The sequence below is a fragment of the Balaenoptera borealis genome, assembly GCF_965194805.1.
Source record: "Balaenoptera borealis genome assembly, contig: HAP1_SCAFFOLD_1848, whole genome shotgun sequence".
Classification (NCBI taxonomy): domain Eukaryota; kingdom Metazoa; phylum Chordata; class Mammalia; order Artiodactyla; family Balaenopteridae; genus Balaenoptera; species Balaenoptera borealis.
The window spans coordinates 38386-53104 of record NW_028122407.1 but is presented as its reverse complement, the minus strand read 5'-3'; the positions used below and the strand labels follow the sequence as shown (position 1 = coordinate 53104).

Here is a 14719-nt window from a genome sequence, read left to right as displayed (position 1 = left end):
CTTAGGTATAGAGGAGCGAACAGCGGGCTCTCCATGTCCCCCATCCCTGGGGGTCGCCCCAGGCGTCTTGTTGGACCCCACCTGGATTTTTCAGTGGCTGGAATGCCATTCCTCACTTGAGTCTCGAGAGTCCGGGAACCTCCTGTTAGTTTCTCAGTGACGCCCCCTCCCACGTTCTCTTCTGGTCCACAGAGCTCCCTCACTCAGAAGTCGGAGTGGGGAACCCCGACTTGAAATTCCCGCCTACCCCCCAACTCCGGGCCCTTACCTCGCCAAACCACTGAGACCGCGTCGGCCAAGAAACCCTGACTGGGGGCCCCGCCCTCTCCCACGAAACCCCAGCCTGGCCCCTGGGGCCTGCAGCCACCCCTGCCCCGCCACTAGGCCTGGACGGGAACTGGGAACTGGAGGGCAGGTGTGGGCTCCCCAAGGGCCCTCCAGGGGATCGGGGAGCGTCCAAGATCCGCACGTTCAGTGGTCTTCAGGCGACCAACTAGACCTTAATTTTGTGTGGCAGGAGGTGGGTAAATACCCGGAGAGTGAGGTGGTTGACCAAAGAGAAGGATGAACGCCCAGGCCGGGAGTTAACCCCTTTTAGGGAGAACTGCACACCTGGGGCTGGGACAGCGATTCGGAGTGAGGGCCAGGTGCCGTAGGCCGGGCCACGTGCGCCAAGGGTGAGCTGCAGAGGAGCTGGATGCTTGCAGAGCCTGGAGGAGAAAGGGCTTCTGGCGGGAAGAAAGGCAAGGCTGTGACTGGGCGGGGTCCTGAGTGAGTGGGTCTAGGGGCCTGCTGTGGAATGTGGGGGGCTGAGCTGGAAGCGGCGCATCAGCTTCGGCGCCCACCTCTTCCCCGCTCGCCGCCTTCCCCCGGCTGCCTCCGCTTCCCTCGAAAAACCCGCCGCCCAGGAAACCGCTGGGGGCGCTCAGACCGCAGCCCTGCCGCCCCCCGGCGCCCCCACCGCGACCGCCCAACCCACCTGAAGGAGCCGTGGCTGCCAGGGTTGCCCCCCTCCCGCCGACTCCCCCCACACCTGCGGGCTGCACTATTTATAACTCGGCGCCTATTCCGGGCCTCTGGGCGGGAGCCCGGTGTCGCGCAGCGCTAATCATCGCCGGGATCTCTGCGCCCCCCAGGGCCGGGGGAGATAAATTTAGCCTCAGGAAGCTCGGGGGAACATTTTCCAAAACTCCACGTCCCAGAGAAGGCGGAACAGAACCCCTCTGCCCTCAGCCTCCTCCGGACAGCCACCAGGCGGCGCAGGTCCCCCGGCTCGAGAAGCCGGGTCGCTGCTTTGAAGCTGGGGTAGGTAAAGGGTTGAGAAAGAAAGACCTGAGGGTACTGAGGGGCGGAGGTCAGAGGGGTCAGAGAATGGCCAGAAGAATGGGTATGCCCCCAAGGCCGGCAAAGACTGGAGTAGACAGTCTCAGCTGGGCATAACTGAGAAAGGACTTCTGCCTTTTGAAGGGGAAATAACTCATATGCAAACGAGATGCAAATAGGGACGCCAATAAGAGCTTATGCCCTTGGGGGTCTGCGCTCTGGCGCTAGTGAAACAACTGCCACACACTCCCCTTTCTGCCCGTCTTTCTGTTTAGCTGGGAAAACGTGGGACCCTCCCAAGATTATTACTATAATATCCAGTTTATTGCGCACGGCTCCGCAGACCACTTCTCTTGACCCCCCTTCTGCAGCTTCTGCACACCACTGAAGGTCTTATATCCGACGTAATCAGCTGGGAATCCTGGATATCAGGCCGCTCCTCCGCATGCTGTCATACTTGGGGGTCACTTCCAGTTCTGCCTGGTCTCCTTCCCTGTTTTACCCCGCCCAGTCCCCTACCCCTTGTGGCCACTAGAGGGCCCCGGGGCACCGAAGGGTAGATGAGATCTTACCCATCCCTCCCTGTCTAGGTGCCTGCACATCTTCCTTTATTGCTCCCCTCATCCCCCTCCAGTGAGTTCTTGAGACAGTAGTTTGGACACTTAAAACCTGAACTTACTCTAGTTGGGAAGAGAACATTGCAGGAAAGCTGCCACATCTCACTTTCCCTTCTAGGCCAGTGGGGAGGTGTAGTCCAGGGAACCATCTCCTGGCTTTGTGGCTTACATGAAAAGGGCGTAGCTGGGCCTCCCAAATGAGAGGGGGGAAATCAAGAACAAGGGGAGATTAGGGTTGAGGTGAAGTGGGAAAGCATGGAGTGGGTGCAGAATAGGGTTGGATAGTCCCCTCCACATTTCTGCTAGCCTGGCCCTGCCTCCCAGGCCACTTAGGCCACCATCCCAAGCACCAGTTCAGAAGAGGAAGGCAGGAGAGAAGCCCTGAATTTGAGATGAGAAAATCTGGATTCACCAAATGACTACCCTACTGCAGTGTGCTGTTCATATGACTTTGGAGGGGTCACCACACCTCTCTGGGCTTGTTCCTTCATGTTAAGATGGGACAATTGCCCTCGTCCTGCCTACTTTTGAAGTGGACTTTTGTAAGGCTCAGACACTCTGTAGCTGAAAAGGGCTGTGGAATGGTATAGGAGGTTTTTGTTATCCTCCCCATCCCTCTCCTCAGTCCTTCCACTTTCAGGGCTCTGACACTCTCTTTCCAGCTCTGACACTCTCCTTGGGCTACTGGCAGTCACTACTTCTCTCCCCTCTTCAGCTCCCACCACCTGCCACAATCACAGGCCCTGCCTTCCACCCCTACTACTTCCCCAGTGGCCCTTGCCAGACATCCCCTCCCCTGGCAAAGTCAGAACCCTCAGACTTCAGGATCCACCTCCAGGCACTGCCCCAGCTTGGTAGGAGTGAGGTCTAAGAAAGGAAAAGGAGGCAAAGGTCTAGAGCTTGAGTCAGGGAAGGGCTGGAGTTGGCCAAGCAGGGTGCAGGCTATGAGGGGGAGAGGGAACTCCAAATTCAGATGGGAAGTTGAATTCTGTGTCCATCTCTACCACTAACCTCTCTCTGCTTGGATTTAGGACCTTCTCACTGCTGTGCCCTGGGGCTCTGAAGGCACCAGGCAAGAACACTGACCTGCATTTTGTGGATGTCTAAAGAGGGGCTGCCAGGGATAAGAAATAACCTTGAGTTGGAGTACCGTAGAGTACCATACTGCTGTAAAAAAGAATGGGCAGGCTCTAAATATACTGATGTGGAATCCTGTACAAGGTATGTGAAGGGAAAATAGCAAGGTACAGAACAGGGTATAGAGTATGTTATTAACTAGAAAGATAAGTATATGCAAATGCAGCCACTTCTCCCTACTGCTATTGCTGTAAGCCTGCTCTGAGCCACCAACATGTCTGGCCCTGATTGTGCCCATGACCTCCTAAAAGGTCTCTACTATTCTACCCTTGGTCCCCTAAAGTCTATTCTCAACCCAGCAGCCAGTGTGAGCCTTTTAAATAAAAAATCAGTTCATGCTCAACTGCCTGCAACAGTTCCTCATTTCACTCAGCATAAAATCTCAAGTTCTTACCATGGCCTACTAGGCCTGCCTCCCCTCCCATCCTTAGCTCGACTTTCTCTTTTTCCATAGAACCTATCACCTAGTAACATCAATGTACTTATTTTGTAATGTTTATATTTTATTTTCTGTCTCTACCCACCAGAATGTAAACTCCATGAATACAGGGATCTATTTTGCTCACTGCTGTATTCAAATCAGCCAGACTGGCATATAGCAGATGCTCAATAATATTTGTTAAATGAAAGAATAAATGTTTTGCTATTTGCAACAACATGGATGAACCTGGAAGGTATTATGCTTGATGAATAAGTCAGACAGAGAAAGACAAATACTGTATGTTATCACTTCCATGTGGAATCTAAAAAATAAAACGAACGAATATAACAAAACAAAATGGACTCACAGATATAGAGAACAAACTAGTGGTTACTAGTGGAGAGTGAAGGGGGAGGGGCAAGACAGAGGTAGGGGATTAAGAGGTACAAACTACCTGTATATGTGTATAAAATAAATAAGTTACGAGAATATATTGTACAGCACAGGGAATATAGCCAATATTTTATAATAACTTTAAATGGAGTATAATCTGTAAGTAAAAATTTTGAATCACTATGTTGTACACCAGAAACTAATAGAATACTGTAAATCAACTATACTTCAATTAAAAAAAAAAAAGAATGAATGATGATGCAGTATAGACTGCATAGACTATCTCTGGAATGCTGTCCAAGAAACTGGTCACCATGGTTACCTCCAGGCAGGAGAGCTGGGGGATGGGTGTGGGAGGGAGATACTTTTTACTATCAGAGTTCATTAGGCATATATTACTTTGAGAAAAAAAAAAAAAAAAAGAAAGAAAGAAAGAGAGAGAGAAAGCAAGAAAAAGAAAATAAGCCCAGAGAAAAAGGAGTTAACTAAGAAGAAGTCTGAGGAAGAGCTGGTCCCTGGCAGTGAGGGAGGGCCACATACACCATCTCCAGGCCAGTGTCTCAGGACAGAATGGAGGGGGGAGGGCATAACTGGGCCCCAGAGAGTGCTGGGTAGAGATCCCAGGGACACTTTGGCTGGCTCTGAGGTCATGGGGGGCCGTGAGTGGGTATGTCATTAGGCAGGAGCAAGATGATGTAAATGGCTGGTGTGTACCTACCACTAGGAGTGATTCAGGGAGAGCATGTGTTGGTGGCTGCCAAGGGGAAGTGAGGAGTCAATTCTGTGCATTCTGGCTGTTTGTGTCCTATGCATTGTCATAAGCCTGAGGGACCTGCGTGGCCACACAGGTGGCTTTCTCTTGCAGCTCTGTGTGAGCTAGAGGAGCAGGGCTGGACTTCCTCCGTAAGCTGGGAACTAGCACCAGCTCAGCGGTTTCCTCAAGATCTTCAGGGGCAAGGGAGCTGGCCAGACCAGGTCTTCTATTTGGGTTCCCATCCTTACACACAGGGCCTCACAGAAGAAGACCCCACCCAAGCTGGACTCCTCCCTATCTACAAGTTGGGAGGAACCTGGCCTTTCTACCCAACGCCCTCCCCACCCAGGCACCAGTGAGTCAGGAAACCTGGCTTTCATTCTGTTCTGTCCAGGAAAACTTCCTTCCCTCCTTGGCTCCCAGACTCTTCCAGTGCTGACTTTTTCTGACTTCCCTGTAGACATTTAGAACTTTTGGTCTCAAGGCTTATTTATTGTACATACAGCTCAGTGATTCTCATACAGAGATACTGGGGGCAGCCCATTCCTGGTACTAAGAGGGTATGGTAAGATCAGCCATCTGGGCCGGTGGGCTCACTGTACCAGGCTTGGAGGAGTGCCAGGTCCTGCTGCAGTCTGACTGGGGTCCTAGCCAGCAGGCCAAGCTCCTGTGCACCAGAGGTGCACTGGAGGTGGGGCCTGGGAATAGAGGCCCAGAGATGGGGCAGTTCTGACAGATGGGACAAACTCAAAGCAGGATCACACTTCACTCGTCGTTTGTGGCCCATCCTTGGTCAAGCACAGCTGGCCCCAGGAGTCTTGATGGGGGTTGGGCTGGGTGCTAAAAAAGAGAATGGGAAGCTGAGAGGCAGGCTCTGCCACAGAAGCTGCAGCCATGCCTCCTGTCTGTTTGCCCTACCCTGCCCACCTGAGCGATGCTGGCCATGGTGCCAGCGGGGAGGAGGCAGCTCCCTGCTGCCATTAATCCAGCAGCTCCTTGATACACCAGCAGCAGAGGAGGATGTAGGCGACTTCCTTCAGGGTCCGCTGCAGGCCCTCCCACCCTGTGCCCATCTTCATGACGGGTACCCGGAGTCCAGTGTCTCGCAGAACTCCTCCAAGGGAGAAGGGCAGGGCCTGGGCTAGGGGCTGTGTCCGGGACTGCATGTGGGCAGCAGCGCTGAGGAAGGGTGTGGGAGCTGCCTCTAGTGCCTTTTATCAACATTGTCCCCGCCCCCTTCAGACCTCATGACTGTGGGGACAAAGGCCCCAGGGTCTAGCACAGGGAAGGTTCTGGGCCCGAGAATGGGCTGAGTCAGCCCCTGTGCCCAGGGATGGTGGGGTGGGGTTAGTAGGAGGAGGGCTCGGCCACTCCATCTTTCATCCTCCACAGCCAGGCCAGCTCAGCTTCCCTTCCTCCAGCCTGGGCCTTGAAACCCTGGCTGCCCTGCCCGGTTATCCCTTCCCCCAGGGGTTGGCACTGCTCCCTGCTCCTGCCCTCTGGTGGGCTCCTGCTGAGGCTGGCACTAAAACTCAACAATGAGAGCTCCTTTCCAGCCTCCTCTCCCCCTCACCCCCCCCCCCCCAGAGTGAGCACTGAGGGCTCCGAGCTGCCAGGGCCTGGCCCACTTCTGCTTCTCCTGTCCCCTGAAGCAGGAAGACACAGCAAGAGCAACAGGCACAGGAGAGGTGGTTTATTGACAGGTTAGACCCCAGGATGGCCCCCTTCCCTTCCTCCTGGACAGGGCAGGAATGGGAGGTCACGTGCGGGAGTTCCGCTCCTCGTCTTCGTTCTCAAGCAGGTAGGCTGGACGGTAGGTGGGCTGTCCTCTTGGGTTTGGGCACTTCAGGGCCGGGTTCCGCACCGTGTTCTCCCGGCTCCCCAGTGACGTATAGCTGGTGGGGCGGGGGGATGGGAATGGAGGGCATGGGTGAGTGTGGTGGGCTCGGCTCTCCCAGTCCCAGCACCCTCACATCTTCCACACACCCATCCTCTTCCCCCAAATCCCTTACCCTTGGTCATACAGGATACAGTATGGGACAAACAGTTGACGCAGAAAGTCCCAGATGTCTCTGTAGGTCCAGTCCTGGGAGGTCAGAGAAGAGTCACACATACTTTCCTCTCCCACACCTACCCATTGCCACCTGGGAAGGGGCCTATCCGGGGCTCTTCGGCTCCCTTGGCCTCTGAGGGAGGGCCTGCTACCCAATTCTCTGGTACATCTTGCTCTGTGTAGGCCAACCAATAAGAAAGAGAAAGCTTTTATCCTGTCCCTCTCCATTTCTCAACCCATCCTCCACTGGCATCTAAGTTCCAGGAGGACAGGGAGAGGATATCTATGTCTGTGTAAGCCTGTGCTGTCCAGTAGAACTTTCTGCAATGATGGAAATGTTTTTTATCTGTGCTAACATGGTGGTCGCTTGACATGTCATTAGTAGAACTAAAGAACTGAATTGTGAATTGTAATTTAATTTAAAAATTGAGATATAATTCACATGCCATGAAATTCACCCTTCTAAAGTATACAATTCAGTTTTTTGGTTCTTTTTTTTTAGCAATTTGTATTTTGTTTCAATAAATTACAATTTGAGTGTAAATAAATGGCTCATGGCTACCATATCAGACAGCACAGGTCTAAGTCATTGTTCTGTCCACAGGAGAAAGCAGGATGCCTGCCGTTGAATTAGTCCTCGATAAAAATTGGTCAAAAGGCTGAACGAACAAATAGCACAGCCTCCCCTGGATGATGGGGCCGTTTCGTCCAAGCCCCAGGGTCTAACCTCCCCCCACCTCAGGTAGCCAGGGAGCAATGACTGATAGGGGACATGAGACTGAAGGCGATAAATCCCCTTCCCCCATACCAGCAGCGGGTTGATGCGCATGAATGAAGGCCACCCTGGGTCAGTGGGACTGAAGGGGCAGAGGCTGCAGGAGTAGGGGTCGGTGCGGCGGGTGCCCATCAGCACGGCCTCCAGCTGGGGGTGCTGTGCCCGCAGCTCGCTCAGGGCCTGCTTCATGTCACCCTCAGCCTCCAGCACCTGCAGACTGTACCTGAGGAAGAGCAGTGGGCATCAAGAGTGGGCCCTGCCAAGGCCCTCTTGGAACCCAAACCTTCGGGTCCCTAGTACCTCTTGATGGTGTCCTGTAGAAACTGCTCCAGCTCAGGGAAAGGGGAGATGCTGCGGATATACAGGATCTGGAGGGGCTCTTGAGCATCAGGGTATTTCCTGGGGAGGGGGCAGAATCCATTGGCTTGCCAGGATGGGCAGGGAAATGCTCTCCAGAGAACTTGCCTTTTGGCCCCTGGGATGGATACCCTCCCCTTCTCTCCCTTTCTCATCCTTCCCATCCATCAGAACCCACTTCGTCTGGGAAGCCCACTCTGATCTCTTACCTCTCAAATCTGGAGCATACACTCCTGTTTCCAGTATGTAAGCCTTACCTCCCTGACAGGACTGTGACCACCCTGTTGTCGGGGATGGTGGCTTGCACGTCCATACCCCGGGCCAGGCAGGTGTCAGACGCTCAATAAATATGGTGGGGGAATGGAACTGAGAGGTCACTATGGCTACCATCCTCCCAAACCCCACCCAGACACCCCCTTTCCTCCCTACTTCTTAGGATGGGGAACTAGAGAATGGGGCAGATCTATCTCTGGGGTCTTGCCTCCAGGGGGTTGGCTCACTTCTGCACAGCGGCATGGAAGAGGTGCAGGAGGGCGGTGCAGTCCTTGCCCCCGTTGAATCCCACGCAGAGCTGGGTGAGGCTGTACTGAGCCAGGGCAGTCTCAATGGTCTGTAGGGCTCCTGCCACCTTTTCTCTCAGAGAAGACCCTGCCAGGCAGGCAGGGAAGAGGGCATCAGATAGAGACATATGGCTGTCAAAGGGCAGTGGGGGCCAAGCTGCCCTTGCTTAAAACCCTTCCATATCTTCCCAGTGTTCCCCATGCCTTCATCTGCCCACTTGGCCCTGCAGTCTGCCCCCAGCCTGCCATTCAGCCACACCTCACGGCACTCTTCACCTCAGTGTCTTCCCTCTGGAGGTCCTGGTTTCTTTCCATTCTCCTAAACCTCATGCTGCTTCCTTTCAGACCCCCTCTCACACTGTTTACTCTTGCCCACCTCCTGGTCTGACCAAATCCTCCTTAGCACTCAGCTTATAGGTCACTCGCCCAGAGAAGCCTTCTCTGACCTCACGTCAAGGCTGATCTCCCTGCTGTGGAGACCCCCCCATCACTGACACCTCATGCACGATTACCTGTTTAACATCTCCCTCTCCTGTTAAACTCCTTGTCCAGAATAGGGCATACCTCTGTCCTGTTGAGCTATACCCCCAACAGCCAGCACAGTGTTGCTGAAAGGAGGTATTCAATTGATATCTATTGGAAGAATGAATGAATCAGCTGTAGCTATCTTCTACCTTCTCCTGGATCTGTGGGAAGCCTCCAACAGCCCCTGTATTCCTGAGACCGAGGGTGGCACCAAAGGTCTGGTGTATGCTGCCCCTCCCCCAGGAGGCCCCTACCTGACTCAGTGAGTTTGTACACGGCCTCACTGGCCTGCTCCACAGCGTTGGGTACGTAGGGGACTAGCGATCCCTGGGGCAGACGGGCAGTCAGGTAGGCCAGGCATTCCTCCAGGGGCCCTTCTTCCTCCGAGTCCAGTGTCAGCTTCACCTGATAGTAGTTGCTGCCCCAGTCAGGGTAGGAACCCAGGCCAAGCCTGCGCCCAAAGTGGGCCTGGGCCTCAGCCAGGATGGGGGCGATAGAGGCCTCGTTAGCTGCCACATACAGCTCCCGCAAGTGGAACTGAACAGCTGTGTTTTGGAACAGTCCCTTTAGCCCCTCCAGCACCCGCCGCAGCAGCTCCGGAATTCCCGGGAAGAGGTAGACGTTTCGGACGGAGACTAGTGGGAATCTGAACGGACGGCCAGTGAGAGGATCTGTGCCATAATGTAGGCGGGCAGAGGAGGGCACCCGTGACAGCTTCTCCCAGCCCTCCCCCCCTAGGGCTTTGATGGCCCCTTCCAGCTCAGGGTGTGGCTTGAGTTCGTCCCCAAAGGCCTGTGCTACTGCCTCGAAGGTCACATCATCATGGGTGGGGCCAATGCCCCCTGCCGTAAGGACGTGGGTGAAGCGGCTGGAGAAAGACGTGATCTCAGCCGCGATGGTGGCTACCTCATCGGGTACGACAGAGACTCGGCACACCTGGACCCCCAGGGAGCGCAGTGTCCGGCACAGAAAGTAGGTATTGGTGTCCTGAGTGTGTCCCTGCGAGATTGGGGATGGGGAAGATGAGAGTGTCAGTGCCGTAGGGATGAAGGCAAAGGGGGAAGGATCAGGCTGCATCTGCCTGATGATGGGGCACTCTGCTCTTTGGGGGACACCACCTCGGGCTGCCCAGAAGCCCAGACTAGGCACAAGAGCGGGAAAATCCATGTGAATGGAGTCAGGGGTAATGTGATCCCCCTTGGGCCTTCATCTCTGCTTATGGATTCGATCATCAACTGTATGGGGACAACTCATCTACTTCCTCACCAACCCTGACAGTTTTAGTCCTCTGGCTCCAGGTGCTTACTGGGCATCTTCACCCTATCCCTGGCTGTTGTCCCTTTGGTCAATGGCATCTCCAGACACTGTCCACAGCGTCAGGTCCTTCAAGCTGTCAATTCTACTTCTGAAATGTCTCTCCATTTGCTCTCTTCTCTCTGTTCCTACTGCCACCAAACGGGTCCTTGGCACCTTTCACCTGAACAGTGGCGGCAGACCCCTGGCCAGAATCCCAGCCTCCAGCCACAGCGCTCTGCCCTGTGCCTCCTGAACAACTTTCCTAACGTGTCACTGTGATTGCATCACTCTTGGCTCAAAAGCCATGTGTTGTTTCCAACCATATACAGAATAAAGTTCAAATTCATTTGCAGAATATTTGAGGCTGTGAATCTATGGTGTGTGTCCATTCTTCTTTTCCAGCCCCATCTTCTTCTACTTCTCTACAGAGAGTTTAGTGGTTAAGGGTGGCTCTGGAGTAAGTGAGAATCAGGTTGGAATCCCACCTACCACTTACTAGCTGTTCAACTGTGGGCAAGTTTCTCAACCTCTCTGAGCCTCAGTCTCATAATCTGTTCATTGAGATTTATAATAAAAGTACCCACATCGGACTTCCCTGGCGGTCCAGTGGTTAAGACTCCGCGCTTCCAATGCAGGGTGCGTGGGTTTGATCCCTGGTCAGGGAACTAAGATCCCACATGTCGGGCGGCTCAGCAGGGAAAAAAAAAAAGTGCCCACATCATGGGGTTGTTGTGAGGATTAGTAAAATCACATGTGTGATGTAATAAGCACACTGCCAGGTGCTAGTAAGCACTCAATATTACTATTACAAACCTGATGCCCACCATGACCTCTAGTGAGACTTCCCTGATTATTCAGAAGTGATTTCCCCCTTCTAGTACTTTCCTTCTATCTCACTTATCTACTCTGTGGAATGCCTTGGATCACTTTTCAAACAGGTTGGATATAACTCTGAAATAATACATGCATTGTCACTTCTGTAAAGCCACCCCTCCCCCTACCATAGTGCTTGGCAAATTGTAGGGACTTTGCTACAAGTTTTTCAACACAGTAATTGAAAGAATGAGGGTCACTTTTCCTCCAATATATTGGACTCACTCCAGGACCCTACTGCAGCAAGGGGGCTCCCACCCTGGTTCACCCTCCCTCAACAGAACGTGGAGCAAGCTCCGGAGGACAGGAGAACGCTGCCCCTCCCCCCTCCTCTGTCCCAGACACACCTTGAGGATCTCATCTCCAACAATGATGATGCCCGCCGTCACGCTGCGCCCTGGGGGAGGTTCAGAGGCCCTAGATGCCATGGTCCTGCCTTCTCTGCCCCTCTGCAAGGCCCTCCAGTAGCCACCCAGACCCCCAAATAGGGGGCGCAAGCACGCGGGGCCCGCCAGGTCTACAGGGCACTGGGGGTCATAGCCTGGGAACTGGGGTTCCGGGGTGAAGGAACCTGGAGGAGCCAGAAAGGACAATGGGGGAGAGCAGGAGTGCAGTCTTCCTCATCACGCCCTTGACAATCGACTCCTTTATCCATGTCCCTTTAATAAACGTGTTCTCAAACCCTAGCCCATACCTCTTTTAATGTTTTCTACGCTCGGTCCTAGTCTCCTTAAAATGTCCTTCTCTCCCGAACCTACCACTTTAAATGTCTTCTGTCCGTTGAGCTCGGCTCCTCTAGGGTCTGCTCTATCTTGGGCATCTGCACCTTTAAATGCCTCTTCTCTTTGGGGCACCTGTCCCTTTAAATGTCTACCTTATTCTGGGCCTTGGCCCCTTTAAGTGCGTTCCCTCCCTCCACCCGCGACCAGAACTCAGCCGCCTTCTTCTGCTGGCTTCCGCACCCTTTCTAGCCCGGAATCCTGTCTCTTCCCGCCACGCTTCACACTGCTGAGTTCTTCCAGGTTCTCACCTGCCTCTTGCCCCTTCACCGGATCTTTCCCTCTCTCCTTCCCTCCCGTGGTAGCTTCCGTACTCAGAGTCCCGCCTTAGACTCCTACCTACCTCGTATTAATTGGTCATTTTGGCCGTCGCTCAGACAACCTTTAAGGGTCAATTGGTGTAGTCGACTATCGCTCTCGAGCCTTAGCTAGAGGGCGGGAGTAGTGCTGGGTTGTTATTGGCGACAACCACGTGGTCGCCCCTCGCCCGGAAACATGGGGGCCGGGCCTTAGTCGGGAGGCGGGGCTTTTCTCTCAGCTGGAAGTGAGGAGTCGGGAGTGAAATGAGTGGTGGTGGTTGGAGGTGCTTTAAGGACTTTGGGGTGCTCCAGTCTCGTGCTGGAAGTAAAGAGAGGCTTGACTCTAACCTCCGTTCTGTGTTCAAATTCTTGTATACATATGCTGTTATTCATTAACCATGACTCATTCTAAGGGGTTGGGGGCTGCTGGCACTGGTGTCAGAGGGGATTTTATATTGTAGCAAATGGAAGTTGGAGGGACAACCAAGAAAAATTGTCAGCATTGCCTGGGAGGTAGCAAGATCCTGGAGGTGACATTTTAGTGTGTGGAACTTTCATTTGTCTCTGTTATAAACAGTAAAGCTAATTACCGAAACCTCTTTGACAACAAAGTCTTGCCGCACCTTGTTCTAGATGGTGCTTTAAACATAACCTCTCCCAGTTAATTGGTCTTGGAGGTACGAGTGAGGGCAGCTACTAGGGAGTGCCACGTGTCCACTTTGGATTCTCACATTATCCTAGCTTCCTCTTATTTCACTTGCCTCTGGTCTAAAAGTACTTCTTAAATTTTAATGCTCCTATGAATCATCTGGGGGCCTTTTCATTTTTTATTTTTATTTTTAAATTAATTAATTATTTATTTATTTGGCTGCGTTGGGTCTGTGTTGGTGCGCGCGGGCTTTGCTCTAGTTGCGCGGTGTGAGGGCTTCTCATTGCAGCAGCTTCTCTTGTTGCGGAGCACGGGCTCTAGACGCGGGCTCAGTAGTTGTGGCACAAGGGGTTAGTTGCTCCACAGCGTGTGGGATCTTCCCAGACCAGGGTTCGAACCCACGTCCCCTGCATTGGCAGGCAGATTCTTAACCAGGAAAGTCCCCATGGGGGCCTTTTTAATATGCTGTTTAAATCTACAGGATTCAGGCGGTTTGGGTGGGGCCTGAGATCTGCATTTAACAAGCTCTCATTGTTGTGGTCCTAACGTGGGTTGGAAAAGAATTTCCAGACTCGAGGCAGAATGAAATAAGATAGAATTTATCGGAGGGAAGGGTTGCTGCCAGAACAGCGGGCCAACTTCCTAGTAGTCTGGGAGAGTCGACCCGAACATGTGCTATTGATCAGTTTTTATAGCCAGAAAACAAAAGAATGGTCCGGGGTGAAAATTTCGTTTACTGATCGACTGAGGCACATATACCTTCCTTCTATCGGGTGAGAGTGGGACAGCTCAGATGCCTTTCCTTATTTGGGACAGGTCCCATTGCCCAGGTGGGTGTTGCCCAGGTGGGCTCAGGAATTTCATAACCATCTCAACATGGTGGGGAGGGTGATTAAGAGTCCGGTAGGGGGTATAACGCTGCAACTTTTTCAGGCAGGGTCATTCTTTGTCCTTGAAGCATCATTGTCCTTGGAGCACCACATTCCCCCTTCTATTTATAGGGCCAATTCCTTGGCCCTATTGGGTACCCTGCTCATATCTACCTAACTGCCTAATTCCCTCTCAGGCAGTCTGGAACCCCTTTGTGAGAAGGGGTGACGAACTCTCTGACTGTTTCCTGCTGAGCAGGGGCATCATGGGGCCCTGGGTTCCCGTTGCCTGCTCTCTGTCAGGGTGTATCTAGGGAGGAGTGTGGGCCCCATGTAAAGTGATGGCAGCTTGTTCAAGGGGTTGTACGAGTGTTGTCTGGCCAGTGTTCTTGTTGCATCACCACTTGTATTCTGGAAGAGACAAACTTAGCAAGGAGGTTAAAAATACATGGCCCGAAAATTGGTCTGGACCTTGCCTGATTGGTTAACCAAAAAACAGCAATCCTCCTTTAACACTGCACAAGTCCCTCCCTGATAAGCCGTTAGGAGGTCCTGAGCTCTTCTATTTTGTAAAACCACTCCTGTTAGAGAATTTATTTGTTCTTGTAGCATGTTAATTTGAGCTGCTAGGTTGGCAATCTGTTGTGTGAGTTCGAGAGAGAGCTGTTGGGCAGTGAAAATGGAGTTTAAGAGTCCTGCTGAGCCTGTTCCCATCCCTGTTAGGAGGATCGAGGAACGGCGAGTGGGACCAGAGAAGGAGGTCAGGGCTGAATAAGTAGCCCCTGTGTCAATTAGAAAGGTTATATTAGCCCCTGCCACATCCAGGGTTACCTGGGGCTCCTCCAGTCTTGTGGGGAACATAGGGTCCTGTAGGTTGAGCCTCAAGCACCTTCAGTCATCCACATCCAGGAGCCCCCAGATCTACAGTGCAATCCGGTTCTTGCTCCTGGTAGTCAATTACCACTGACAGGGGCAATTGGTTTTGACCTCGGCCCAGGGGGCTGGGACCCAAAATACCCCAAGTGTTGGGTGGTTGTGG

General features: G+C 53.0%; 2 protein-coding genes and 2 long non-coding RNA genes across 7 annotated transcripts; 2 read left to right on the top strand and 2 right to left on the bottom strand.

Annotated features, from left to right (window-relative positions):
• The first annotated feature begins 1169 nt into the window (after positions 1-1169).
• Positions 1170-4090, top strand: LOC309622221. The gene is made up of 3 exons (XR_014240610.1): positions 1170-1305; positions 2972-3589; positions 3986-4090. It is a non-coding gene; the product is annotated as an uncharacterized lncRNA (long non-coding RNA).
• A 1255-nt stretch (positions 4091-5345) lies between these two features.
• LENEP (lens epithelial protein) lies at positions 5346-6211 on the bottom strand. Its single transcript, XM_082409355.1, has 2 exons — positions 5573-6211; positions 5346-5485 (listed from the first exon to the last, which is right to left on the bottom strand). The coding sequence occupies exon 1, from the start codon at positions 5809-5811 to the stop codon at positions 5626-5628; it is 186 nt and encodes a 61-aa protein (XP_082265481.1). The 5' UTR covers positions 5812-6211; the 3' UTR covers positions 5346-5485; positions 5573-5625.
• Positions 6212-6323: 112 nt separating this feature from the next.
• FLAD1 (flavin adenine dinucleotide synthetase 1) lies at positions 6324-12229 on the bottom strand. 4 transcript variants are annotated; one of them, XM_082409353.1, is made up of 8 exons: positions 12207-12229; positions 11432-11655; positions 9170-9914; positions 8331-8478; positions 7774-7872; positions 7507-7696; positions 6658-6731; positions 6324-6540 (listed from the first exon to the last, which is right to left on the bottom strand). In XM_082409353.1, exons 2-8 carry the CDS (start codon positions 11510-11512, stop codon positions 6405-6407), a joined length of 1473 nt encoding a protein of 490 aa, XP_082265479.1. In that variant the 5' UTR covers positions 11513-11655; positions 12207-12229; the 3' UTR covers positions 6324-6404. The 4 variants fall into 4 exon arrangements, with proteins under 4 accessions (XP_082265479.1, XP_082265477.1, XP_082265478.1 ...); XM_082409351.1 differs by lacking the exon at positions 12207-12229 and adding an exon at positions 12115-12141; XM_082409352.1 differs by lacking the exons at positions 7774-7872; positions 12207-12229 and having other exon boundaries at positions 11432-11780.
• On the top strand, positions 9798-10568 carry LOC309622220. Its single transcript, XR_014240609.1, has 2 exons — positions 9798-9887; positions 10401-10568. It is a non-coding gene; the product is annotated as an uncharacterized lncRNA (long non-coding RNA).
• Positions 12230-14719: the final 2490 nt, after the last annotated feature.